Source organism: Lynx canadensis, chromosome A1 (genome assembly GCF_007474595.2).
Source record: "Lynx canadensis isolate LIC74 chromosome A1, mLynCan4.pri.v2, whole genome shotgun sequence".
Taxonomy (NCBI): Eukaryota; Metazoa; Chordata; class Mammalia; order Carnivora; family Felidae; genus Lynx; species Lynx canadensis.
Window position 1 is genome coordinate 654,047 of NC_044303.2, and position 27,799 is coordinate 681,845.

The following is a 27,799-nucleotide window of genomic DNA, read 5'->3' on the forward strand; positions in this document are numbered from 1 at the left end:
GGCAGGCCAGAAGGGAGTGGCAGGAAATATTCAATATGCTGAATAGGAAAAATATGCAGCCAAGAAGCCTTTATCCAGCAAGCCTGTCATTCAGAATAGAAGGAGAGATAAAGACTTTCCCAGACAAACAAAAACTGAAGGATTTCACGACCACTAAACCAGCCCTGCAAGAAATTCTAAGGGAGACTGTCAGAGTGGAAAGCAGCAACGACTATAAAGGACCAGAAAACATCACCAGAAACACGCAATCTACAGATAACGCAATGGCACTAAATTCATATCTTTCAGTAATCACTCTGAATGTAAATGGACTAAATGCCACAAACAAAAGACAAAGGAGTCAGAATGGATAAAAAACAAGATACATCTATATGCTGCCTACAAGAGACTCATTTTAGACCTGAGGACACCTACAGATTGAAAATGAGGGGATGGAGAATCATCTATCATGCTTCTGGACGGCAAAAGAAAGCTAGAGTGGCCATGCTTATATCAGACAAACTAGATTTGAAAACAGAGATGAAGAAGAGCATTGCATTATAATTAAGGGCTCTATCCATCAAGAAGAGCTAACAATTGTAGGGACACCTGGGTGGCTCAGTCGGTTAAGCATCCAACTTCGTTTGGCTCAGGTCATGATCTCACGGCTCGTGGTTTCGAGCCCCACGTTGGGTTCTGTGCTGACAGCTCAGAGCCTGGAGCCTGCTTCGGATTCTGTGTCCCCCTCTCTCTGCCCCTGTCCCACTCATGCTCTGTCTCTCTGTCTCTCTCTCTCTCTCAAAAACAAATAAACATCAAAAAAAATTTTTTTAAAGAAGAGCTAACAATTGTAAATATTTATGCCCCTGACTTGGAATAACCCAGATATATAAATCAATTAATCACAAACATAAACCCATTGATAATAATACCATTATTGTAGGAGACTTTAATACTCCACTTACAACAATGGACAGATCATCTAGACAGAAAATCAACATGGTAACAAAGCCTCTGAATTACATACTGGACCAGATGGACTTAACAGATATATTCAGAACATTTCCTCCTAAAGCAACAGAATACATATTCTTCTAAAGTGCACATGGAACATTCTCCAAAATAGATCACGGTCTGTGAGTTCAAGCCCCGCATTGGGCTCTCTGCTGATAACTCAGAGCCTGGAGCCTGCTTCAGATTCTGTGTCTTCCTCTCTCTCTGCCCCTCCCCAACTTGTGCTCTGTCTCTCTCTCAAAAATAAACATTAAAAAAATTGTCCTGGGCCAGATGGCTTCCCAGGGGATATCTACCAGACATTTAAAGAAGAGTTAATACCTGTTCTCCTCAAACTGTTCCAAAAAATAGAAATGGAAGGGAAGCTTCCAAACTCATTCTATGAAGTCAGCATTACCTTGATTCCAAAGCAGATGAAGACCCAACAAAAAAGGAGAACTACAGGCCAATATCCCTGTTAAACCTGGATGCAAAAATTGTCAACAAGATACTAGCAAATTGAATCCAACAGTATATCAAAAGAACCTTCCACCATGATCTAGTGGAATTTATTCCTGGGCTGTAGGGCTGGTCCAATATTTGCAAATCAATCAATGTGATACACCACATTAATAAAAGAAGGGATAAGAAACACATAATCCTTTCAATAGTTGCAGAAAAAGCATTTGACAAAATACACCATCCTTTATTAATAAAAACCCTCAAGAAAGTAGGGACAGAAGGAACATGCCTTTACATCATAAAAGGCACATATGAATGGCCCATAGCTAATATCATCCTCAGTGAGGAAAACCTGAGGACTTTCCCCCTAGGGTCAGGAAAATGAAGCAATGTCCACTCTCATGCCTGTTGTTCAATATAGTGTTGGAAGTCCTAGCCTCAGCAATCAGTCAACAAAAAGAAATAAAAGGCATGCAAATTGGCAGACGACATGATACTACATGGAAAACCCTAAAGACTCCACTAAAAAACTGCTAGAGCTGATACATGAATTCAGCAACATTGTAGGATATAAAATCAATGTACAGAAATAGGTTGCATTTCTATACATCAATAATGAGGCAGCATAAAAAGATATCAAGGAATCAATCCCATTTACAATTGTACCAAAAAACCATAAGATACCTAGAAATAAAGCTAATCAAAGAAGTAAATGATCTGTATGCTGAAAACTATAGAAAGCTTATGAAAAAAATCGAAGAATATTGCACTTCAAGCTGCATTACAAAGCTGTAATCATCAAGACATTATGGTACTGGCATAAAAACAGACACTCAGATCAGTGGAACAGAATAGAAAACCCAGAAATGGACCCACAAACATAGAGCCAACTAATCTTTGATAAAGCAGGAAAAAATATCCAATGGAATAAAGACAGTCTCTTCAGCAAGTGATGCTGGGAAAACTGAACAGCGACATGCAGAAGAATGAAACTGGAACATTTTCTTACACCATACACAAAAATAAACTCAAAATGGATGAAAGACCTAAAAGTAAGACAGGAAGCCATCAAAATCCTTGAGGAGAAAGCAGGTAAAAACCTCTTTGGCCTGGGCTGCAGCAACTTCTTACTCAACACGTCTCCAGAGGCAAGGGAAACAAAAGCAAAAATGAGCTATTGGGACCTCATTAAAATAAAAAGCTTCTGCACAGCGAAGGAAACAATCAGCAAAACTATAAGGCAACTGGCGGAATGGGAGAAGATATTTGCAATCGACATATCAGATAAAGGGTTAGTATCCAAAATCTATAAAGAACCTATCAAACTCAAAACACCCCCAAAACAAATAATCCAGTGAAGAAATGGGCAAAAGAGGTGAATAGACACTTCTCCAAAGAAGACATCCAGATGGCAAACCAACACATGAAAAAATGCTCAACATCACTCATCATCAGGGAAATACAAATTGAAACCACAATGAGATACCACCTTACCCCTCTCAGAATGGCTAACATTAACAACTCTGGCAACAACAGATGTTGGCGAGGATGCGGAGAAAGAGGATCTCTTTTGCACTGCTGGTGGGAATGCAAACTGGTGCAGCCACTCTGGAAAACAGGATGGAGGTTCCTCAAAAAATTAAAAATAGAACTACCCTATGACCCAGCATTTGCACTACTAGGTATTTATACAAGGGATACAGGTATGCTGTTTAGAAGGAACACATGCACCCCAGTGTTTATAGCAGCACTATCAGGAATAGCCAAAGTATGAAAAGAACCCAAATGTCCATTGATGGATGAATGGATAAAGAAGATGTGGTATATATACAATGGAGTATTACTTGGGAATCAAAAAGAATGAAATCTTGCCATTTGCAACTAGGTGGATGGAACTAGAGGGCATTATGCTAAGCGAAATTAGTCAGTCAGAGAAAGACAAATATCATATGACTTCACTCATATGAGGACTTTAAGAGACAAAACAGATGAACATAAGGAAAGGGAAGCAAAACTAATATAAAAACAACGAGGGAGACAAAACATAAGAGACTCTTAAGTATAGAGAACAGAGGGTTACTGGAAGAATTGTGGGAGTGGGGATGGGCTAAATGGGCAAGGGGCATTAAGGAATCTACTTCTGAAATCATTGTTGCACTATATGATAACTAACTTGAATGTAAATCAAAAAAATAAATTAAGAAAAAAATTGAAGACAAAAAAAAATGGAAAAGCATTCCATTCTCATGGATTGGAAGAACAAATATTGTTAAAATGTCAATACTACCCAAAGCAATCTACACATTCAGTGCAATCCCAATCAAAATTGCACAGGCATTCTCCTCAAAGCTAGAACAAACAATCCTAAAATTTTTATGGAACCACAAAAGACCCTGAATAGCCAAAGTTATGTTGAAAAAGAAAACCAAAGTGGGAAGCATAACAATTCTGGGCTTTAAGCTGTATTATAAAGCTGTAATTATTAAGATAGTATTGTACTGGCACAAAAACAGATACATAGAATACTGGAATAGAATAGAGAACCCAGAAATGGACCAACAAATATATGGCCAACTAATCTTTGACAAAGCAGGAAAGAGTACCCAATGGAAAAGAGACAGTCTCTCCAGCAAATGGTGCTGGGAAAATGGGACAGTGACATGTAGAGGAATGAAACTGGAACGCTTTCTTACACCATACACAGATATAAACTCAAAATGGATGAAAGACTTAAGTGTGAGACAGGAAACCATCAAAATCATACAGGAGAAAACAGGCAGCACATCTTTGACCTTGGGTACAGCAATTTCCTACTTGATATGTCTCTGGAAGCAAGGGAAATAAAAGCAAAGATGAACTATTGGGACCTCATCAAAATAAAAACCTAATGCACAGCGAAGGAAACAATCAACAAAACTAACAACAGAACGGGAGAAGGCAACCAACAGAACGGGAGAAGATATTTGCAAATGACATATTGGATAAAGGGTTAGTGTCCAAAATTGTAAAGAACTTACCAAACTCAGCACCCAGAAAACAAATAATCCAGTGAAGAAATGGGCAGAAGACATGAAGAGACACTTTTTCAAAGAAGACATCCAGATGGCTAACAGACATGAAAAGATGTTCAACATCACTCATCATCGGGGAAATACAAATCAAAACCACAATGAGACACCACCTCACACCTGTCAGAATGCCTAAAATTTAACAACCCAAGAAACAATAGATGTCGGTAAGGATGCAGAGAAAGGGGAACCCTTTTGCACTGTTGTTGGGAATGCAAACTGGTGCAGCCCCTCTGGAAAACAGTATGGAGGTTCCTCTAAAAATTCAAAATAGGGGAGCCTGAGTGGCTCAGTCAGTTAAACGTCTGACTTCAGCTCAGGTCACGATCTCAGGGTTCAATCCCCACGTCTGGCTCTGTGCTGACAGCTCAGAGCCTGGAGCCTGCTTTGGATTCTGTGTCTCCCTCTCTCTGCCCCTCCCCTGCTCACTCTTCTTCTCTCTCAAAAATAAACAGGGACTGGGTGGCTCAGTTGGTTAAGCAGCTGACTTTGGCTCAGGTCATGATCTCATGGTTCATGAGTTTGAGCCCCGCATCGGGCTTTGTGCTGACAGCTCAGAACCTGGAGCCTGCTTCGGATTCTGTGTCTCCCTCTCTCTCTCTGCCCCTCCCCCACTCACACTCACTCCGTGTCTCAAAACTGAATAAACATTTAAAAAATTCAAAAATAAACATTAAAATTTTTTGTAAATGCGTAGACAGAAGAAAAGACAACATATGCATAGGTAAGGTATATACAAAGTATACATATATATATATACACATATATATATACATACACACAACATATGCATATGTAAGGTATATACAAAAGAAGAAAAGTGCATTTAATTGATTAAGCAAGGACTTGGAAGGAAGAACACATGATATGTAGAAACTAACTTTGCAAAACAACCACCACAACCAAAGGAGCGTACATCATGAGAATGTAAATTGAAAGATCCAAATAGTGTTTACGTCTGAAAATCTGGAGAGCTGAGGAACAGGGAGTTGGAGGACATATATAAGATGGCTTCAATTTTATAATATGTTATTTCTTCTAAAGAAAAGAGAGGAATTTGAAGCAGATGTGGGAAAATGATAAAAGTTGACAAGCTACACAGTTCTCTTTTCTGTATGCTTAAAAGATTTCATAATAAAAAAACATTAAGTGGCTATGTTGTAGTGATGCTAACAGGACTACATATCAAAATCTAAGATGGAAATACAGATAATTTACCTGGGAAGCTCGCACACAACTCACTGTGAACTCTAATGATGATGAAGATTGCAGGGGAGGAAAATAACTCTTCTTACCCCCTTCTAGGTTCTTGGCTGAGACACCCTATGATAAAAAAATAACAAGAGAAAAACCAACCATTTTAATTATGTACACACACATATATACCTGTACAAAAGGGAGTCCCACAAAGATGGGAGACTCGCAGGCAGCCAGGCACTGAGCTGAGGAAATGGAGAGGGGTCTGGGCAAGTGGGGGAGGGGCAGGGATGATTCACAGGAAGGTGCTTGATAAACAAATGTTGACTTACCATGTAGGTTAGTCTCTTATGTGAAAAACTAGTCTCTGGTAATAGCTCTCTTCCTGATATAAGCCTCCTTTCTAATTTCTTTAGGCCGTTAGGTGGGAGGTAAAAAGCTTTTTGTGAGTTTGCTGGATCTTGATTGCCTTCAGCTCAAGATTATCCACATCCAAAAGTAGCATGTTCTGGGGTGGCTTGTTCTGAACCCACTCAAGATAGATGTTAAAAGTTTAGTTTCGGGGCACCTGGGTGGCTCAGTCAGCTGAGCATCCGACTTCGGCTCAGGTCATGATCTCAGTTTGTGAGTTCAAGCCCCACGTCAGACTCTCACAGTCCGTGAGTTCAAGCCCCACGTCAGGCTCTGTGCTGACAGCTCAGAGCCTGGAGCCTGCTTCGGATTCTGTGTCTCCCTCTCTCTCTGCCCCTCCCCCACTCATGCTCTGTCTCTCTCTGTGTCAAAAATAAATAAAGATTAAAAAAAAAAGTTTAGTTTCATGAAATGTGAGATTGAAAAAATAACAATACTTGAAGTCTAATTTTTGTATCAAGTGATTTCAAATATGTGATTTGCATTTAGAAAATTAAAATGGGTTCTTATTTTCTGGCTCACTATATAAAAACATTCATTTTCAATTGTATTTTATAGTAAAATTTCTTGGTTTGGGTAAATAACACTTGTTACCTGTAGTAGTGTTAAAATAATCAGAATAATTTGGATGATCTAAAAAACATTTATTTTACATTTCCTGAAGCTGGTACTCTCTACCCTCAAGAGTCCAGAGAACTACAAAGTAAGGGGACTGGGCTGCAAGCTTTTATAGAAAGAGGCAAGTGGGAAGAAGGAAGAAGTACTTGGCTTATATTGATTGACTAGGGTTGCCTTTCTGGCCTTATTCAGAAACGTCAAGGAACAGGGTAGTGAGTATCGCATCCAGGTTGGCTTGGTGTTGGGGGATTGGCTGACTGGATATACCTTTTTTGTTTCTGATCAAGGCGAGCTTTTACAGGGACACAAAAGCTTTGGTTCACTGTCATGACACCCCGGGCAGTAGTGGCTCCATCTTAGGCCTAGAAATTTATTTCAGTGGTCTAATCACTAGAAATAATTTGATATACCGACTTAGCCAGCCATATCAATTGTTCATCTGTTGTATATTTAGTTTACTCCTCTGAGGTATTTGTAGCAGGAGCCTAAGAACTGAATTTCTTTCACCAACTTCATGCGTCTCTGGTTATTAAAGATGGCAAAGGATTGGAGCTGTGGCTATAACTGCTTCCTAACAATGGCCAGGGTGCTATGGTGCTTGTTTCATTCATCCTCTTTTGTTATTTACATAGCAGGCTAATTTATGATCTGCTAATGTACCATGGTTTATGGTTTGCTAATGTATTATTTCATAGTGCTTTCATAAATGGGCACGGTTTGAGATGCAGAATTTACAACAGATACAAAAGAGTTTTCCACTTTCAGGTATAAAAGGAAGCGAGCGTCTCCTGGACCTGATCGCCACATTTCTGGTACTGCAGTTTCTTCGTACCAAGTTGGAACAAAAGGGAATAGTCTTCAAATCACTGATGAAGTTGGATGACGCTTCCATTTCCAGGTGACTTTAATTATCGCATTAAGTAACTCATTTATATTTCTAACCATTTCTTGACTAAATTTTACAAGCAGCTACATGGAATTGTAAGAACAAAGAGAATTTATTCACAGGGAGTATCTTGCCTGCACTATTCTGTCATTGACAGGGCAGACACAGTGTTTTTGCCTCTTGGGTTCCAGGAAAAACCAGGGCTCAGAGGGTTAAGTGTAGCTTATACTGGAGCTCAGATCTATGGCTCCTGGTTTAGTGTTCTTTTCACTATGGTATATTGATTAAATGTGCTTTTGGAAAATCTGCAATACGATTGTTAGGACCAGTCCTGTTCCCAACAGTTGCAGGCCTGGCACAAGAATATAGATGGAAACCCACATACTATCTAAGTATTTAAAAATTATAAATGAAACTAGCAAACTGTCAAATAAAATATGTTTTAAAGTCCTGCCTTGGCAAATACAACTTCATGAAGGCTGGGTTTAAATTTAGAATTCTGTGACCACTTGGAAGTTTTATGCCATAATGTGACAGAGTGGAGAGAGACAGTTCTGGGACCCTGGCTTCTAGCCCTTGGGCTGACCTCAGGCACCACAAGAGGCCTTGAGCCTCCGTGTGAATACTTTCCTTACTTCCCAAAACTTCATCCATACCCCATGCAAATGGTCACCCCGTATGTGTGTGTATATACACAGAATATACATACATGCACATAACACACATACATACATATATAATTTGCTTATGCCTTTTTAAAAAGGCAAGATAAGTGGGAAAACTAGCAAAATTTATAAAAATACTATCTATAAGGAAAGGGGGAGGAGACAAGCTACGTTCTTCCTACTATATCTTGTTTTACCTTTTTGACTTTGAAACTATGTAGATATTTTGCATAATAAAGTCCATGTACCAGGGAAGAGGTATTAAACATGTTAAATTATACCATGGACTGCAATCAGCAGCATCTGGAGTGTGAGGAAATAAATGGCAAAAGAAAAAAGGCAAGGGGTGGAAGCTATAAGTTACAGGACACATGCCCCAAAGGCAATGTGAGACCTTGTTTGGATCCTGATTTGAACAAAACCCGTATTATTTTAAAAAGAGAGAAAGAGGGGTGCCTGGGTGATGCAGTCAGTTAAGCATCTGACTTTGGCTCAGGTCATGATCTTGCAGTTCCTGAGTTCAAGCCTTGTGTTGGGCTCTGTGCTGACAGCTCAGACCTGGAGCCTGCTTTAGATTCTGTGTCTCCCTCTCGCTCTGCCCTTCCCCTGCTAGCACTCTGGCTCTCTCTGTCTCTCTCTGTCTCTCAAAAATGAATAAATGTTAAAAAAAAAAAACAACACACCTTTTTTTAAAAGAGAGACAGACAATTAAGGAGATTTAAACAGTACCTGAATGTTTTGTGATATTAAAGAATTATTTATAGCTATTTTAATGTCATGTGTAAGAAAAAGTTCTTGTCTCTTAGAGATACATATTTACAGATGAAATTAAAATAAATAATCAAACCTGTTTTTTGGGAGTTTTTATAATGTTTATTTAACATCCATGCTAGCGGGATGGTCAGTCAAAAGTTTACAGGCCAGCTGGATTAAAGGAAGGCCACTTGAATTAGTGAGAATATTTAAAACTAGTTTTGGAGCACCTGGGTGACTCAGTTGGCTAAACATCTGACTTTGGCTCAGGTTTCTTGAGTTTGAGCCCTGTGTTGGGCTCTGTGCTGACAGCTCAGAGCGTGGAGCCTGCTTCAGATTCTGTGTCTCCCCCTCTCTCTGCTCCTGCCCCACTCGTGCTCTGTGTGTGTGTGTCTCTCTCTCTCTCAAAAAAATGAATAAACATTAAAAAAAATTTTTTTAATAAATAAAACTAGTTTTGTTGCTTTCAGTAGTTAGTAACTATAAGTAGACTAATGATTACTGACAAACAAATCTGTTCGATCGTGCTTGCCATTTATATGTTCATGTCATCATGATATTCAGCTAACATTTAGTGATTACCTACTCTGGGCCAGGGACTATTGAGCCATGTGTTTTGTTAATCCCCACAACAAACCTCCTAGGATCTCATATTATTATCATGATTGAGGAAACTGAGGCTTTCAGTGTTGAATGAAAGCTGCACCATATCACATAGCCAACATTGTGTGATTTCAGAGTCAGGCTTTGAAACTAGCTCTTAGCCACCCACTATACTAATGGCTCTTTCCCAGTTCACAGGGAAAAAAACCAGGAAGATGGAGAATTTTCCAAATTTTTAGTCCCCCTGCCCATAGAATTTTTTTTTAACTTTAGTATATGTTACGACTTGTTTGCTAATGAATTCTAGAGGTGACAAAACAAATGAGGAAGTAGCTAATACTAATGAAAAAATCTCAGAATTTTTCTGAGTCTTGAATAGACTTGAATATTTGACATTCTTGAATATTCGACAGCATTTTATGGACACAAACTTGAAGTTTTTATGTAATGCACAATTTAGTAGTACGTTGTTCCTGGTTTGTATGATAATTAAATATGACAGTTTCATGGGTCTTAGGAAAATACCTAGGAAAATGGCTAACTAATCAAATTGAGAATTCCTGGTACAGTAAAAAGGAGAGAGAAATAGAAGCCTGGTTTGTAAAAGAGTATTGAGTTTCTGCTTGAAGAATGGATGGATTTAGATCAAGAAAAATGAAAAGGGACAAAAAAGGACAAATACACATAGGCTGGAGGAAGCTTGAATTGTCCTGGAGGCAGCCAGGAAGTCTGTGAAGCATTTGGAAGCTGGAAAGTGATGGGTATAATATACTTAAAAATGTATTGAATAAGGAGCACCTGGGTGGCTCAGTCGGTTAAGGTCCGACTTCAGCTCAGGTCATGATCTCACGGTTTGTGAGTTCGGGCCTCAGTTTGGGCCTTGTGCTGACAGCTCAGAGCCTGGAGCCTGCTTTGGATTCTGTGTCTCCCTCTCTCTCTGTCCCACCCCTGCTTGCTCTCTGTCTCTCAAAAATGAATAAACATTAAAAAAAAAAAAAGAATAAACATTAAAAAAATGTATCGAATAAGTTAAAAGCACCATGTCAGTCTGGTAGGTAGAACTTTCATAAAATGTTAGAATTGCTTTGATTAAATATCTTAATTTTTGACAGAATTATTTTGTCAGATCTAATGTGCTGCATTTCGTACCACGTTATATTTCGTATGTAATTATATTCTGAAATTGATGGAGACATTTCTTTTTAATCTAGAAATATTCCCTGGGCTTTTGAAGAAATAAAGAAAGCAAGTGAGTGGGTAAGAAGAACCGAAGGACAATATCCATCTATCTGCCAACGGCTTGAATTGGGTCGAGACTGGGACTCTGCAACTAAGCAGCTACTGGGGATCCAAACCATAGACACCACTTCTCCTCTTCACAGAGTTCTTAATTACAATCAAGGCTGAATCAACTGAAGTTGTATTTTAAACATTATTCATGCTTCTATGTGTAAAATAATCAGATATCAATAGATACCTATAATGAAGTTTAATTCAGATTTTATTCAATGTAGCACTCACTTTAAACAGAAACAGAATTGATTATTTTAATGAACTAACAAGTGATGACCAATTACAATATTACAGATTTTTTGTGTTTAAATGCTTAAAGTAATAAGAGATACACCTGGCTGGTCCTGGAGCCTATTTCCTTCTCCCCTTTAAGGAGTCTGGTATAGAATCTGGCCAGCTAGGCTGAGTAAGCTGGGGAGAAACAAGGCCTTTGGCTGATGTCAGTGTTGCTGACATGCCAGCCTGTTTCCAGGCCCTGAGTATCTAGACCTTTGCCCTCGGTACGCATACTCCCTGCGTCCTAGTCTGTAGATCTCTTGATACATTTTTTGTCACTCAGAGAAACTAGGTGTCTCATGCAATTCTTTCATGGATCTTGCTTTTGGTATTGCATCTAAAATCCTACAGTCATGTAGATTTCTTCCTATGTTATCTTGTAGAAGTTTTATAAACTTTGCATTTTATGTTATGGTCTATGATCCATTCTGAGTTATTTTTTATGAAGGTTGTAAGGTCTTTCCATCTTCCCCTACACTACCATTTCCAGGCCGTTACCTCTCTACCTTTATGCAAAAACTTTGGTTTCTTTGAGGTTCAGTCTTTGGCTGTCCTCCAACCTGTCCTCCTTGCTGTCATTCACCAAATGTTCAGTACCTCAACACATTTACATATGGTTCGGGATTTCCCTTTCTATTGGCAGTCCTGCCTTCATCTTGAGTGACTCCCCAAATCCTAATGTATGACCCCTCCTAATTCCCTGGACTCGAACCACAGCTATAATTGAGTCTTGGCAGAACTCTTTGATACCCAACGGATAGCAAGGAAGCTTGTGAGGTGCTACCGTGAGGCCTTCTCCCACCTGCCTATCTCTCTGGGAGGCAGACATGAGACCGTTTTTTATCCTCCCAGTCCTGACAAGGCATAAGGCTCAGATACAGCTACAGACTAAAAATCCTTATAGCTGCATCTAGACTTGGCTCCTCAGCATTGATGTGTCCCACAACTCACTTTGCAGTTATCTAGCTCCTTTTCGGGTGTGGGACGAGAACCAAGGGGAGCTGGCATCTTTGACTATCTTCCTCTTGCTGTTTATATAAGTAACAAATCATCTAAATCTAAAGTGGCTTGTTATATCTTTACTGGCTATATCAATCAGATCTTGCCATTGGCCTTGCTGCTTGACATAATCATAGAAGATAAACTCGTTTGTTTTATTAGATTAAGGAATAAAAGAATGATACCTGGTAGCAGAGTGTATGAAGGTTAACAGACTTCCTTATGTTGTTAATGAAAACATGTACTTGGTAAAACAAAATTTTGCAATATTTTTAAAATTTTTTTAATGTTTATTTATTTTTGAGAGAGAGAGAGAGAGAATGAGCGGGGGAGGGGCTGAGAGAGAGGAAGACACAGAATCCAAAGTGGCCTCCAAGCTCTGAGCTGTCAGCACAGAGCCTGATGTGGGGATCAAACCCATGAACCGTGAGATCATGACCTGAGCTGAAGTCAGAGCTTAACTAAGCCACCCAGGCACCCCTAAAATTTTGCAATATTAATCCAAATTTATTTTTTGCCTTAATTTGGATCTCCCAAAGTGCTCTCTGGAACACCAATTAGCTCTGGGATCCCTCAAATTAGTGAGACCACCTGAACATTTAGATAATTAGTTAATGTTTACATATGGTGACTGCTGTTGAAACTCCTCATTCATTCATTCAATATTTATTGGGTACTCACTCTGTGACAGACCCTGTGCTAGGTGTGGGGGATACAACAGAGAGAAGAATCAGGTATGGCTTCTGCCCCCTGGAGCTTAGACTACAGTGGGAGCAGACAATATAAAAAATCAATCGTCTAATGCATGCACAATTACAGCTGTAGTGAGTGATCAGGGAAGACTTTCTTGAGGAAGTGATAAATGGGAGTGGATATGTCAGGTAAGAGGGGAGAGAAAAGCATTCTAGGCAAAAGGAACAGCATGTACAAAGACCCTGGGGGATGAGCAGGTTAGCCTGACCAGGAGGCAAGTGTGGCTGGAGCAGATAAAGGGAGGGGAGTGGGGTGAGCTGTGGTTGGAGCAAGGTTGGGTCCAGGCCAGGGAGGACCTTGTCAGCCATGTTGAGAAGTTCTGTCTCTCCAGTCAGGGCTGCAGTTCTCTTTCAACATATTCCTTTTTAAACAAATGTGCTTATCATTGTGTACAATGACTACTTGGTATTGTTTCCTAATGATATACATATACTGAAGGATTTACTACTTAGGTAAACTTGAATAATCTACTTAAACTTTTTTTTTATTTTTTATTTATTTATTTTTTTCAACGTTTATTTATTTTTGGGACAGAGAGAGACAGAGCATGAACGGGGGAGGAGCAGAGAGAGAGAGGGAGACACAGAATCGGAAACAGGCTCCAGGCTCTGAGCCATCAGCCCAGAGCCCGACGTGGGGCTTGAACTCACGGACCGCGAGATCGTGACCTGGCTGAAGTCGGACGCTTAACTGACTGCGCCACCCAGGCGCCCCAAACTTTTTTTTTAAATATAATTTATTGTCAAGTTGGCTAACAGAGTATACAGTGTGCTCTTGGTTTTGGGGGTAGATTCCCGTGATTCATCGCTTACATACAACGCCCAGTGCTCACAATATTAATCCAAATTTCAATCAGTACCCTCCTTGACCTATAACTTTTATTAATAGGAATTCTACATCTGGAAATTCGTCTTACATATGGACGCACACACATGCATATGTTATATACGCATGTACATATTACAGTTGCGGAACAATGTGGAAGAGAGCACATTTCAAAGTTATATAAATGGGTGTTTATACATGTATGAGATAAAAATCTGTCGTATTCTAAACTGGTTACATCTGAGGAATAGGAACTTTATTTCTGTTACATACTTTTGAATTAAAAATTTTTTACAGTGAACATAAATTTTTATTTCAAAAATATATAAAAGCAGAAAAATAGTATAATCAATATAAATCCCATCATTTAAAATATTTTGCCAAATTTTTATATATTTAGAACAGTCTTCTCTTGCCTCTTCTTTTGCTATTGACTTGTTGAAGAAACAAGGTCAGTCGTCCTAAAGGATGTCCCACATTCTGGATTTGATTGTTTCCACTTTTTCTTTCCCCATATTTCTTGTAAACTGGAAATTTGATCTAAGGTCCTGAATAGATTAAGGATCAATCTTTTTGTCAACAGGAGCCATATGGTTTGGTTCTTTTACTTTTAGTAATGCTAATATGGATCAGTGGGTTTTCCAATGTGAAGTTGTGTTTCCCCTACAACCAACAAATAATCTGTGAAGAGATACTTTGGCAGCCAGTTCGTCATCAATCTTTCACCTCATGGTTTTGTTGCCTGAATCATTTTCATGAAATATTGTGATCCTCTATCTTTTCTTCTATGCGTATTAACTGAAATTCTGAAAAAATGAGCTTTCTCTCATCAACAGATGTTGTTTACAGTATTTTTCTAAAAACTTATTTTAAAAAAGATATCCAATTATTAGAATTGTTGCGTCTTCCTTTTTAGACTGAGTCTGTGGCAGGCAGAGAGACCGTTAAGAATGAGACGACAGGCCCAAAGCGCACTTATCTGTGCCAAGCCCCACATCAGCAAACCGAGAGTCCATACCCAACCTAACTGCAGTCTCAGCCTCTTCTAGGAATATAATCTTAACCAGGAGTCTGGAATTTCCTAGCTGTACTAGTGAGGTAGTCTGATAGACCCCAGCCTTCCCCCAAAGGACAGCGAATTTTTCTGAAATAATCCTTTCGTTTATGACTCCATGCCCCACCTCCTTTCTGCCTTGCGAAGCTTGTTTCTTTCTGCATTTCTTCGGATCTCCTTTCTATTTGCCAAATGGAATGCTGCCCCAACGTTGAATAAAGCCAATGAGATCTTCCAATACAGTCAGCTATATTTTAATGCCACGCTGGAGTGTTTTGTATTCTTAATGCTTAGTAACGTCCTGGTACACAGGATGCATTTACTAAACTAAACTAATAAATCACTGTGCCCACTCAAAGATCTGATGTGCCTCTCCAAATGGATCCGCTGGACCATAAATTATTCTTTAGTTAACCTCAGAGTTAATTTAAATGAAATCTTGTAAATTAAGTCCACCATTCGAAGACACAAAAAAATGAAAAGCTTGCTACCATAAAGATTTTATTTGCAATTCAAAGTGAGAAAAATATTTTATCCTTAGGTGGATTATCCTAGCAACTTTGGATGACTATCTTTGTCAATCATTCATAAGGGGGACAAAATACTTTATCACGTCAATGTTTTCAATGGGGAAAAAATCTCTAGAACTTGGAAAACAAATGTTTTTTGGCCAGTTCCTTAAAACAAAATTTTTTTTTCCGGGGCGCCTGAGTGGCTCAGTCGGTTAAGCGTCCGACTTCGGCTCATGATCTCACCGTTCCTGAGTCAAGTCCCTCCCCAGCTCTGTGCTGATAGCTCAGAGCCTGGAGCCCGATTTGGATTCTGTGTCTCCCTCTGTCAGCGCCCCCGCCGCTTGCACTCTGTCTCTCGCATTGTCTCAAAAATAAACATTAAAAAAAATTTTCTCCTATCTTTAAACAATACTTAATAAAATACAATACAACTCTGAATTATGTTTGATTGGCTCGTTCACATGCGTTAAACGAATCAAAATTACACAGGCACGAAAGGCCGGGCATCGCGTTCCGGCCCGCTCAGGTCCGGGCGGGAGGGGGCGCTGTTTTTCCTAGAAGGCCCAGGGCTGGGCCCTTGCGCGCTCCGGACGAGGGAGGAGGCCCCACGCGGCGTTCACCCCCCTTAAGCGCCTCAGCTTCTCTTCCAGGGCGAGCTCCCGCGCTCCGGTGTTCCCCGGCCACCCCTTCCCGACCCGGGAAGCACCGGGGAGCCCGCCTCCGCCGCCCGTTCCAGCTCCACGCCGCAGCGCCCCCTGCCGAGGTACCCCGCCAGCCTCCGTCCTTTCTCCTCACGCGCCCGGACAAGCCCCTCCCCCGCGCCGTTCCCACCCCTCGCGTCAGGGGCTCCCGAACAGCCCTCCGGTACCCCTCGCCTGCGCCAGAGGCGCCCAGCGCGCTCGTCTCTCACGGCCCGAGCCGCCCCGCCCTTCCGCCGGAGCGCCCCTCCGCCCGCCCGCCCGCTTCCCGTAGGCTCCGCGGGGCCCCGGCGCGCCCGCCTCCATCTGATTGGCTCAAGCGCGTGTCGCTCCAGGGTCCCGAGCCCGCCATTGGCGGGTTTCCCTCTCAGTCGCGTCACGCTGCCCGAGTGGATTACAGCCGAGTGCGGAGCGCGAGGAGCCGCCAGGGTGTGTGTCGCAGCCGCTCGTCTTCGGCGGTTTGCTAGGCTCCTGTTATGGCGGCGGCGGCTGCGGCGGTTGCGGAGGAAGCGAGCGTGACCGCAGCTGTTTCAGGTGCCGACAGCAATGGTGAGTCTCCTGAAGTCGAAGGAGAAGGTGTTGGAGCAGTGGGCCAAGAGAAGGACGCAGCCACGAAAGGAGCGGAGGCCGTTGGAGACAGCGAGGAGGACGGGGAGGATGTGTTCGAGGTGGAAAAGATACTGGACATGAAGACGGAGGGGGTACGTGGGCGCCGGGGGAGGCGAGGCTGGGCGTGCAGGGCTTGAAGTGCAGAAGCGGGGAGCGATGGGAGTTTGTAGAGGGTTGCCGCGCGGAAACGCGAAGCCCTCCCCGAATTCACAAGGTGGAAAAGCTTGGGCAGACACACGACGTAGGCGGGGGAAAGGAACGTGACATCCAGAGCCGACGCAAGCGCGCGCACGTTGGGAGCCCTGCGCTGACAACCCTGGACGGACTCTTGGGCTGTCTGTGGCGGTGAGGGTACGTTTCAAGAAGTTTGAAAGGGTTGTGTGGCCAGAAGAGAGGAAGCAGTGTAGGATGCGGTGTGTGAGTATCAAGGGGGCCGACCGTTGGTGAAGGATTTGTCACGGTCATCAGCGTTTAGATAACTGACTGGGGCCACTGCTCGGTGCTGGCAAGGAGTGAGGCTGAAATCGTGCCGCTTCTCATAGTCCGTTGTCCACGCCGTCGTCTCAGTGTTTTCCAAGGCCGTGATCGGTTTTCCGCTTTCAGATCGTTCAGATCTTCTCGTGCTCAGAATCGCGTCCAGGAGGTGGCATTTAAAGGTCTCCAAAGCCTGACCATTATCTTTCCTCTCTTCTTGCGTATTATGTGATTGTAGCCACACAGTAATACGTGAAATTCTTCATCACACTTGGCGCTTACTGTTCTCTTTCTCCTCAGTCTCTCAGGTCTTACTCTCTCTCCCGGAGTCAGTTTGTCTGTGAAATCCTTTTTTGACCCTGGTCCCTGCAGAGTGAGGTGCTTCTTCATTTATGCCCTTGTAGCACTTTGTTTAGACCTCTGTTTTAGCACTTAAAGCACTAATCTTTATATATGTCTGCCTCTCCTGCTAGGTTTAGGCTCCTCTAATACAGGAAATATGGTTATTATTACTTTTTGTATCAGTGGTACTCAATCCACTGCCTGTCGTGCAGTAAGTGCTTTGTGTATATCACATGATTGAATGAGTGAATGAATCATGGACTGCAGGCTGGGGTGAAGGAGAGAGGGTGGAAGGATGGACAATAAGGAAACTAGTAACTAATTGGTCTCAGTAGGTAAGTGTGAGATGACCAAAGGTCCCATATCGTAGTCGGATCGGTATGTTCTTTTTATTGTCTGTTATTCTCTATTTGTCACGTGCTACTTTGTGTTAATTTTTTTGTCCATTCATTCAGCAAACTTTTTTTTTTTTTTAATCACATATTTTGTGCTAGGTGCAGTGTTAAGTTCTGAGGATATAGAGATGAATTGTAGCGTACACGGTTGCTTACACTGAAAAGTTCTGGCTATTGAGGATAAATAATTGAAGTCTAATGCCATTAATATTATTGTTAGTTGCAATACAGTAAACGTAGGAACTTTGTTTTGTATAGTTTTCCCAAATATATTACAAAAGCGCCTTGATGAGAGTAGAGCCAGTCTTTTTAAAAATTTTTTAATGTTCATTTATTTTGAGAGAGAGAGAGAGCATGACCAGGGGAGGAGCAGAGACAGAGGGAGACACAGACTCTGAAGCAGGCTCCAGGCTCTGAGCTGTCAGCACAGCGCCTGTCGCAGGGTTCGAACCCACAAACCACAGGATTATGATCTGAGCTGAAGTCGGATGCTTAACCAACTGAGCCACCCAGATGCCCCAAGAGAATAGAGCCAATCTTAAACTGTTTTTGTATCACCTTCATTTAATACAAGTGCTTGGCACATATAAGATCTTTAGAAAAATCCGGGCACCTGGGTGGCTCAGTTGGTTAAGCATCCGACTCTTGATTTCAGTTCAGGTTGTCATCTCCTGTTTCCTGAGCCCTGTGTAGGGCTCTGCACTGACAGTGGAGAGCCAGCTCGGGATTCTCTCTCTCCCTCTCTGTCTCTCTGCCCCTCCCCCCGCCTTAAACCAATTAAATAAACCTTTAAAAAAAAGATATTTAGAAAAATATTTGGTGGGGCGCCTGGGTGGCGCAGTCGGTTAAGCGTCCGACTTCAGCCAGGTCACGATCTCGCGGTCCGTGAGTTCGAGCCCCGCGTCGGGCTCTGGGCTGATGGCTCAGAGCCTGGAGCCTGTTTCCGATTCTGTGTCTCCCTCTCTCTCTGCCCCTCCCCCGTTCATGCTCTGTCTCTCTCTGTCCCAAAAATAAATAAACGTTGAAAAAAAAAATTAATAAAAAAAAAAAGAAAAAGAAAAATATTTGGTTAAGAGAGTAAAAGCCTTAGAATTAAGGTGATTCACCTATTTGGTATAATATTTTTTAATGTATTTTAATTCCAGTATAGTTAAGTTCATACAGTATTTAATATATCTGGTCCCAAAGAATTGTAGGCACTATACCCAAAGTCTCATATTCTAGTCAAAAGTGGATGAAACTAAGAAGCTTAAGTGTTTAAGACATTAAGGGTACAAATGGGTGAGATTTCTAGTTTTCAGGGCCTTGTATTTTTAGATGCTCTTGCAAGTGAGTGATTTGTAAGATGAACAGTATTAACTCAGCAGAACAGGACTGTGGCAGTTACTTTAGAAGTACTGCTGAGTGAGCCAGCCAGTTGAAAAACAAAAGTGTCCTGGTAGCAGTTTGTTTGGCCTTCTTATAATCTTGTCGTCTATGGTATTTCTGTTGTTCGTAAGCCACCAGACTGTGCTATCCTGATAGATAGACTAAGACCGTCATTATGATGAGGGTTGGCTTGGAGGAACAGCATCAATGCTAAATTTATATATAAATTTATAGATTGGCGTTTATATATTCTTTCAGTTTATTGCTAACTAATTTTTTGTATGTTTTCAGAAGAATTAAATGAATCTGACAAATCTTGGGTTTTACCTTCAATTTTGAATAGGAGTCATTTTTGTATAATAAAAAACTGGCATTTTTTTTAGTGCCAGTTTATGGGCATTTGATTTGATTTTGTAGTGTATAAGTAAATACTTTAGTTACACAATTTAGTGAATTATCACAAAGCCGACACCTGTGTAACCTCCACCCAAATGAGGAAATATTAGACTGCCATCCCTAAAAACCTCTTTTGAATCCCCTTTTCGATCAGTACCCCCACCCTCACCCAGAATCATTGTCCTGAATTATTATATGATAATAGGTTTCGTGCTTTGCTTTGTAATTTTTCCATCTAAGGATGCATTCCTTGACACTTGAGTGTCATTTTACCTGTTTTTTTCTTTCTCTCTTTCTTTCTTTCCTTCTTTCTTTCTTTTCATACTTTCTTTTCATTTATTTATTGATTTATTAGTTTATTTATTTATTTTGAGAGAGAGTGTGTGCTGGAGGGGTAGAGAGAGAGAGAGAGGGAGAGAGAGAATCCCAAGCAGGTTCTGCACTGTCAGCACGTGGAGCCCAATGCGGTGCTCGAACTCAGCAACTGTGAGATCATGACCTGAGCCGAAATCAGTAGTCAGACACTGAACCAACTGAGCCACCCCGGTGCCCCTTTTTCTTTCATTTAAATGGAATTTCACAATATTTATTTTGTGTGTCTGGGTTTTTCCCTCAACAATATCTTTGTGAGATTTAATCCATGTTGTGTGGAGCTGTATTTTATTTCATTTTCATTGCTGCACATTATTCGGGTGCATGTATATATTACAGCCTATCTTTTCTCCTACTGTTAAGGGGCATTTGGGTTGTTTCCAGGTTTTGGCTGTTACGAATAATGCTTCTGTGATGAACATGTCTCCTGATACATTGTGTACATGTTTCCCTTGGTTATAAACACTAAATGGAATTGTTCAGACTTAAGGGACACAGGTATCTTCAACGTTCAGTGGAAACTATTTTTGAAAGCGGTTGTACCAATTTACACTATTACTAATGGTTTATGAGATTCCCTTTTGTTTTGCATCCTGTCAGCACTTGATATGGTCAGACTTTTTATTTCTAGCCAGTTCTGATGGGTTCATGATGGTATTTCCTACTTTTAATTTGTATTTTTCTGATCCTACGTTAGTAATCAGTGTTGAAATCATTGAGCATCTTTTCATATACTTAATGGAGATTTAGTTATCTCTTTTATGAAATCTCTTTCTACTGGGTTGTCTGTCTTTATTGATTTGTTGAAACATATTTTGATTCATACCTTTTGTTGGTGATGTGAGCAGATCTCTTTCCCTGCTATCTTTTGATGAACAGTTTATATAGTTAATGTAAGGAAACTTTGTCGTGATGTTGAGTGCTTTTTATGTTTGGTTTGAGAAATCTTTCTCTACCCTAGATATTCTCTATAATTTTTTTTCTAGGTGCTCTTTTGTTTTCCCTTTCAGATTCTATGTTTAACACTTCACTTAGAATTGATTTTGTGCATAGTGTAATGTGGGGGTCATGTTTTATTGAGCAGATCTTTCTTATTTTTCTCTAACAATGCTTTATAGATTTTAGAATCGACTTGCCAATTTCCTTACATAAAAACTTGGGATTTTTATTGGAATTTGCATTGAATCTGTGGATAAATTTAGGATCAGTTTAATTTCTTCCAGTAATGTCTTATAGTTTTCTGTGTTGAGGTCTTAAACATCTTTTATTAAATATATTTTTAGGTAGGGGCACCTGGGTGGCTCAGTCGGTTAAGCATCCAGCTTCGGCTCAGGTCATGATCTCGTGGTCCGTGAGTTTGAGCTCCACATCGGGCTCTGTGCTGACAGCTCAGAGACTGGAACCTGCTTCAGATTCTGTGTCTCCCTCTCTCTCTGGCCCTCCCCTGCTCATGCTCTGTCTCACTCTCTCTCTCAAAAATAAATAAACATTAAAAAAAATTTTTTTAATGTATTTTTAGGTATATTTGATATTTTTGATGCAATAATAGTCTTTTTAAAAATTCCATTGTGTTTGTTGCTCATATACAGAAATACATTTAATTTATGCGTATGTGCCCTCAGTTGGTTAAAGAAATTCCCTTCTATCTCTAGTTACTAAATAATTTTATGAATGGGTGTTGAATTTCATTAAAATTTTTTTTCTGCATCTGTCAAGGTGATCACATAATTTTTCTCTTTTAAGTTTACTTATTTATTTTGAGAAAGAGACTGTGAGCAGGGGAGGGGCAGTGAGAGAGAGAGGGAGAGGGGAGGGAGAGGGAGAGGGAGAGGGAGAGAATCCCAAGCAGGGTCCATGCTGTCACTGCAGAGCCCAATGTGGGGCCTGAACCCACAAACTGAGATCATGACCTGAGCCCAAACCATGAGTCAGATGCTTAACCGACTAAGCCACCCAGGCTCCTCTCTAACATCTTGAGGTGGATACATAGCTAACTGTTTTTCAGCCTTTGTTTTTTTTCAAATTATATGCCTTTAGTACTATAAATTATCCTCTGATCTTAGTTTAGGTGCAACTCATAAATTATGTTTGTACTATGTTTTCATTCAGGTAAAAATATTTTCCAGTAGCTATAACTTATGTGTAAATACATTGCTTAATTTCTAAACATTTGAGAGTATTACTAATATTCCATGTGCTTAAAATTTTTTTAATTTTAACTGACATATATCTATATATTGTTTAACATTGAATATTTGCTTGATTAATTGGGTTATTTAAAATCTATAATATTGTTGCCAGCAAGCAAGGCAGCCATTACTTAGGAAGTTGAAGCTAGAAATATGGGAAACTAATTTGAGAATAATTTACATGCATGAGCTGTTCTCAGTTTCATATTCCTAATATTATTGATTATTGTAACATTTTTTTGACGTGTTCCTTGTCGACTTTAAAGCAACACTAAAACAGACTAGATATTTTTACTTCTATTATTAACACGTTTGGAATCCATTGAAATGCTTAATTACATTTGCACTTTTTTTTTTTTTTTAACATTTCATGCTTATAATACACTGGGACCCATTGGCCTTGAGACTTTTTCTAAAAAAATTTTAACTAATTATCTAATGTATGCACTTTTGGAGGATAGGAGGACTGTCTTCTGCCTTTTTTGGTTTGGCTCACTGAGTAAGCTAAAAGAAAACTTGGCTACCAAGAAAATAGACTGTTTCTGGCATTTTGAAGATAAATTTATCATGAAATTTAATATATGGCAAACCCCTGGGCAATATTTGGATCTACAGGATTTCTGTAAAAGAACATATAGTTCATGGATTTAATCTGTTTTCTATACTGTTGTATCTCTAAGACTCAAAGTTCCTAACATATAGTGACTTTCAATAAATATTTGTTCAATGAATGAATGAAACAAAACTGCTGAAATAAAGATCAATAACAGTTATTAACAAATGAAATATGGAGCTAGAATTGAGATGTGCTACTTAATACTTGAGAATGGCTGTTCATGCACTTACTCTCATTGACCAGGTTGAGCTTAATTGACAGCTAGCACTAAATTTATAACTGTGTTCAATGTAGAAGTAAATGTTTACTAGTTTTTTTTACTGTTGTTTTTTTTTTAGTCATCAGAAAAGTTGTAAGAATTATATACAGCCTCACATATACCTTCGTGCATATCCCCCAGTTGTTAATACTGATTTTGTCTTTTTCCTCTATTTATATACATTTTTTTCTGTCCCATTTGAAGGTAAATAAGGGTTTAAAAGCTACATTGAGTAGCAGATACTACTGTTTCTATGTACACATAAAAATAATGGGGCACAAGCATCGGTCCCTTCATCCTGTTATGTAACTGACCCATCAAACTGTATCAGTTTAGACTTAGTTATTATTTTAAGATTATGAGGCTTATCTTTAAAAGTTAAGTTGCACTTTTTCCCCATTATTTCTTAGTTTTCAATTCTACTAGTTTCCAATCCAAGACCGATGTTGGTCTTTCTACAGGTGGCAGAATGATTGAAAGGCAGTGTAGGTATGTTGAAGGGTAAAAGGAGAGGGACCAGCACTTGGCCTTTGGTTTGGAAAGTTTATTGCCTCGGTGGTTGTGTGAATAACATCAGGCAGGTGTTAAGTGTAAGATAGAATAGTGCCCTGCAGGTCAAGTGGAAAACTATTTCATCTATTCTTGCTTCTCAGTGAGATTGGATATTGAGCAGAAAAGATAAACCAGAAATCTGGAGGAGCAAAAATTTGGAATATATGTGATAAAGACTTTTTTTAATGTTTACTTATTTTTGAGAGAGTGAGCATGAACGGGGGAGGGGCAGAAAGAGAAGGAGACAGAGGATCTGAAGCAGGCTCTCCACTGACAGCTGAAACCACAAACAGTATTCAAACTCACGAACCCGTGAGATCATAACCTGAGCTGAAATCAAGAGTCAGACCCTTACCCAACTGACCCACCCAAGCACCCCAATGTATGATAAAGATTTGATAGCCATAAAACATTAAAAAGAAAAATTATTATAAATGAGTGAGAAAATGGGCAAACGACAATAGGTAATTTTTAAGTCTTGTTTATTGTAGTTTCACATACATGTTTCTCTATGTATGTATCTTAAAATTTGCCATCTTAATGTTTTTAAGGGCAAATGCACAGAGACAGAAGAGTTGTTAAGTACATTTGGGTAGATATGCAGCCATCACCACTGTCCATCTCTAGAACTTTTTCATCTTTCCAAATGAAACTGTCCCTATTAAACAATAATTCTCCTCCCCTGAACCCCTGGTATCCACCATTCTACCTTCTGTCTCGGTGAATCTGCTAATTCAGGTACTTAATGTAAGTGGAATCATGCAATATTTGTCCTTCTGTTTCTGGCTTATTTCACCGACCATAGTATTTTCAGGGTTCATCCATCTTATAGAATGTGTCAGAATTTCCTTCGCTTTTAAGACTGAATATGTTTCATTGTATGTGTATACCACATTTTGTTTATCCATTTATCTGTTGAAGGACACTTGGATTATTTCCATTTTTTGGCTGTTGTGAACAGTACACTACTGGACATGGTTGAATGAATACTTGTTTGAATTCCTGTTTTCAGTTCTTTTGGGTGTATACCCAGCAGTGGAATTATCGGGCCATAAGGTAATTCTGTTTAACTTTTTGAAGAATTGCCAACTGTTTTCCACAGCAGCTGTAACATTTTACATTCCTACCACTAATGTTAGAAGGTTCTAATTTCCCCCCATTCTCACACACATTTGTTTTACATGTTTTTGTTTCTTTTAATATACCCATCTAGTAACTGGTGTGAAATAGTGTCTCATGGGTTTTATTTGCATCTCCCTAAAGACTAATGGTGATAAGCATCTTTTCATATGCTTATTGGCCATTTGTATATCTTGTTTAGAAAAATGTTTGGTCAAGTCCTTTCCCCTTTTTAAGTGGGTTGTTTGCCTTATTTTTCTGTTTCGTTTCTTAGTTTTTTGTTTGTCTTATTTTTGAATTATAGGAATTGTTTACGTATTGTGGATATTAATCCTTTTTCAGATGCGACTTGTAAATATTTTCTTCAGTTCTATAGGTTGCCTTTTCACTATGTTGATAATGTCCTTTGATGCACAAAAGTTTTTAATTTTGATGAACTCCTCTCACCTGTTTTTGTTTTTGGAGTTAAATTCAAGAATGCATTGTCAAATCCAAGGTCCTGAAGATTTACCCCTATGTTTTCTTCTAAAAATTTTATGGTTTCATTTCTTAAATTTAGGTCTGATTCATTTTGAGTTAATTTTAGTATATGGTATGAGGTAGGGTCCAGCTTCCTTTTTTGGGGGGGAAATCCAGTTGTTTCAGCACAATTTGTTTCCATATTGGACTTGACACCCTTATCAAAAATCAATAGGCCAGGGAGCCTGGGTGGCTCAGTTGGTTGGGCGTCTGACTTTGGCTCAGGTGATGATCTCACCGTCTGTGGGTTTGAGCCCCGCATTGGGCTCTGTGCTGACAGCTCAGAACCTGGAGCCTGGTTCAGATTCTATGTCTCCCTCTCTCTCTCTGCCCCTCCCCCGCTCAAGCTCTGTCTCTGTCTCTCTCAAAAATAAATAAACATTAAAAAAATTTTTTTTAGAAATCAATAGGCTGTAGATGTATGGGTTCATTTTTGGATTTTTCTGTGTCTGTCCTGATGCCAGTACCATACTGTTTCGATCACTGCAGCTTTGTAGTAAGTTTGTAAGTCTTTTACCTTGTTGGTTAAATTTATTCCTAAGTGTTTTATTCTTTTAGGTGCTGTTATAAATGGAATTGTTTTCTTAATTTCCTTTTTGGGAGGAGTTTGGGAAGATGGTGGAGTAGGAGGACCCAGAGCTCACCCCATCCCATATTTACAACTAGATAACGTCTCCATCCAAGTTAGTAAACTGGAGAGCAATCTGAAGACTGGCAGAAGAAATTCCACAACTAAATATAGAGAAGAAGCTGCATCTGAAAGGTTAGGAAGGTCAAAAAGGCAGAGAGAGGCTGCCTGCAGGAGAGAGGGAGCTGCATTGCATGGAGAGAGCAGAGAAATGGGCCCTCACACCAGGGACCTCACACGGGGAAAACTAATCCCCATAACATTAAAAACCACAGGAGCCGAGTTCTGTGAGTTTATAAAACCAGTGGGGCTTGAAACCTGGAACTTTAAAAGTCACCTGACTCAGCACTGCACTGGCCACTAGGGTGAGTGATAGCTAGGTGGCCACTCTTAAAGAGATAGCAACTTTTGTGGAGAGGCAACATAAAAACAGCATGCATACAACACTGGGGGCATAGAGGAGACAGATCTGTTCATACTGATTTTGGACCATGTTGGGGGACTTCTTTGAAAACAAAGGAGCTGGCAGGTGCTGTTTTCCTCTCCACTCCCACCAGCATAAACTCAGAGCCACCTATAGGAGGCAGAGCTGCACAAACACTTGCTACCTAATGTGCTAGCAGTGTGCCATGCCCATGATTTCTCCTGAGAACTCGCCCGCTCCAGGCCTGCTAACCTTGGTCCTGGACTCAGGATGAATTTTGTTAAAGCCACACATGCTCACTCCAATACCCAGCATATTGCACCCAGCCACATGCTCCCACCCACTCTCGTGCACCAGGCCCACCCATACCCAGCTATGATCATGCACCATGCCAGCCTTTTAGCCCCTGCCACCTCCATGCACAGCTCCCAGCTGCTATAGCACTTCAAGGAATCCAGCATTGGACTAGTGGCCCAACCCAAAATTTGCTAACAACATCATCCTGCTCCCAAGCTCCCTGATGGGCATGCCCCCCTCAGAGCTGTCTTGCCTGGGTCCCACTAACAACAGAGAGCAGGCACAGCCCACAAAGGTAGAGAGTCAGTGCAAACAATTGCACTGAAAGGTAATGTGACTAAGATACAACAGCCAAGTATAAGCAACATACGATACTCTCTAAGTGCCAGGTTCTGGTGAACAGGGGACACTGCACTGCAGGGCACACCAGGACATCCTCTTCATAAAGTTCCTACTTTCAAGAGTAGAAGGCATAGCTGACTTTCTTGTGTGTGTGTGTGTGTGTGTGTGTGTGTGTGTGTGTGTATAATATAATTTATTGTCAAATTGGTTTCCTTACAACACCCAGTGCTCATCCCAACAGGTGCCCTCCTCAATGCCCATCACCCGCTTTCCCCTCTCCCCGACCCCCCATCAACCCTCAGTTTGTTCTCAGTATTTGAGTCTCTTATGGTTTTCCTCCTTACCTCTCTCTAACTTTTTTTCCCCTCTTCCCCTCCCCCATGGTCTTCTCTTAAGTTTCTCAGGATCCACATATGAGTGAAAATATATGGTATCTGTCTTTCTCTGACTGACTTATTTCACTTAGCATAATACTCTCCAGTTCCATCCATGTTGCTACAAATAGCCAGATTTCATTCTTTCTCATTGCCAAGTAGTATTTCATTGTATATATAAAATAGCTGACTTTCTTAACAGAAACAGAGAGGCAGACAAAATGAGGACATAGAAATTTATCCAAAATGAAAAAACAGGACAACGCTATGGTCAGAGATCTAAGCAAAACATATATGACATGCCTAATAGAGAATTTAAAGCAGTGATCATAAGTATACTCACTTGACTTGAGAAAAGAGTGGAAGACATGAGTGATACCCTTAACACAGAGATAAGGAATAACATAGCAAAGATAAAGGGCTTAAATAAACAAGTGAGAAACACACTTGATGAAATGAATAGCAGTATGGAAGAAGCA

General features: G+C 40.3%; 2 protein-coding genes across 6 annotated transcripts in view; both read left to right on the plus strand.

The window, feature by feature from the left end:
* Window positions 1-11,621, plus strand: part of PARP4 (poly(ADP-ribose) polymerase family member 4) — a 114,453-nt gene extending 102,832 nt beyond the window's left edge. The window contains exons 33-34 of the mRNA XM_030307214.1: window positions 7,494-7,626; window positions 10,847-11,621. Coding sequence (XP_030163074.1) covers window positions 7,494-7,626; window positions 10,847-11,042 — 329 coding nt within the window. The 3' untranslated portion in view covers window positions 11,043-11,621. The remainder of the gene's footprint in view (window positions 1-7,493; window positions 7,627-10,846) is intronic.
* Window positions 11,622-16,444: 4,823 nt separating this feature from the next.
* MPHOSPH8 (M-phase phosphoprotein 8) overlaps window positions 16,445-27,799 on the plus strand; it is a 59,747-nt gene continuing 48,392 nt past the window's right edge. For 2 of the 5 annotated variants that reach the window (XM_030307226.1, XM_030307241.1), the window contains exon 1: window positions 16,445-16,746. In XM_030307226.1, the coding sequence (XP_030163086.1) occupies window positions 16,522-16,746 (225 nt within the window). In that variant the 5' untranslated portion in view covers window positions 16,445-16,521. The remainder of the gene's footprint in view (window positions 16,747-27,799) is intronic. The other 3 variants (XM_030307235.2, XM_030307245.1, XM_030307254.2) reach the window with 2 other exon arrangements.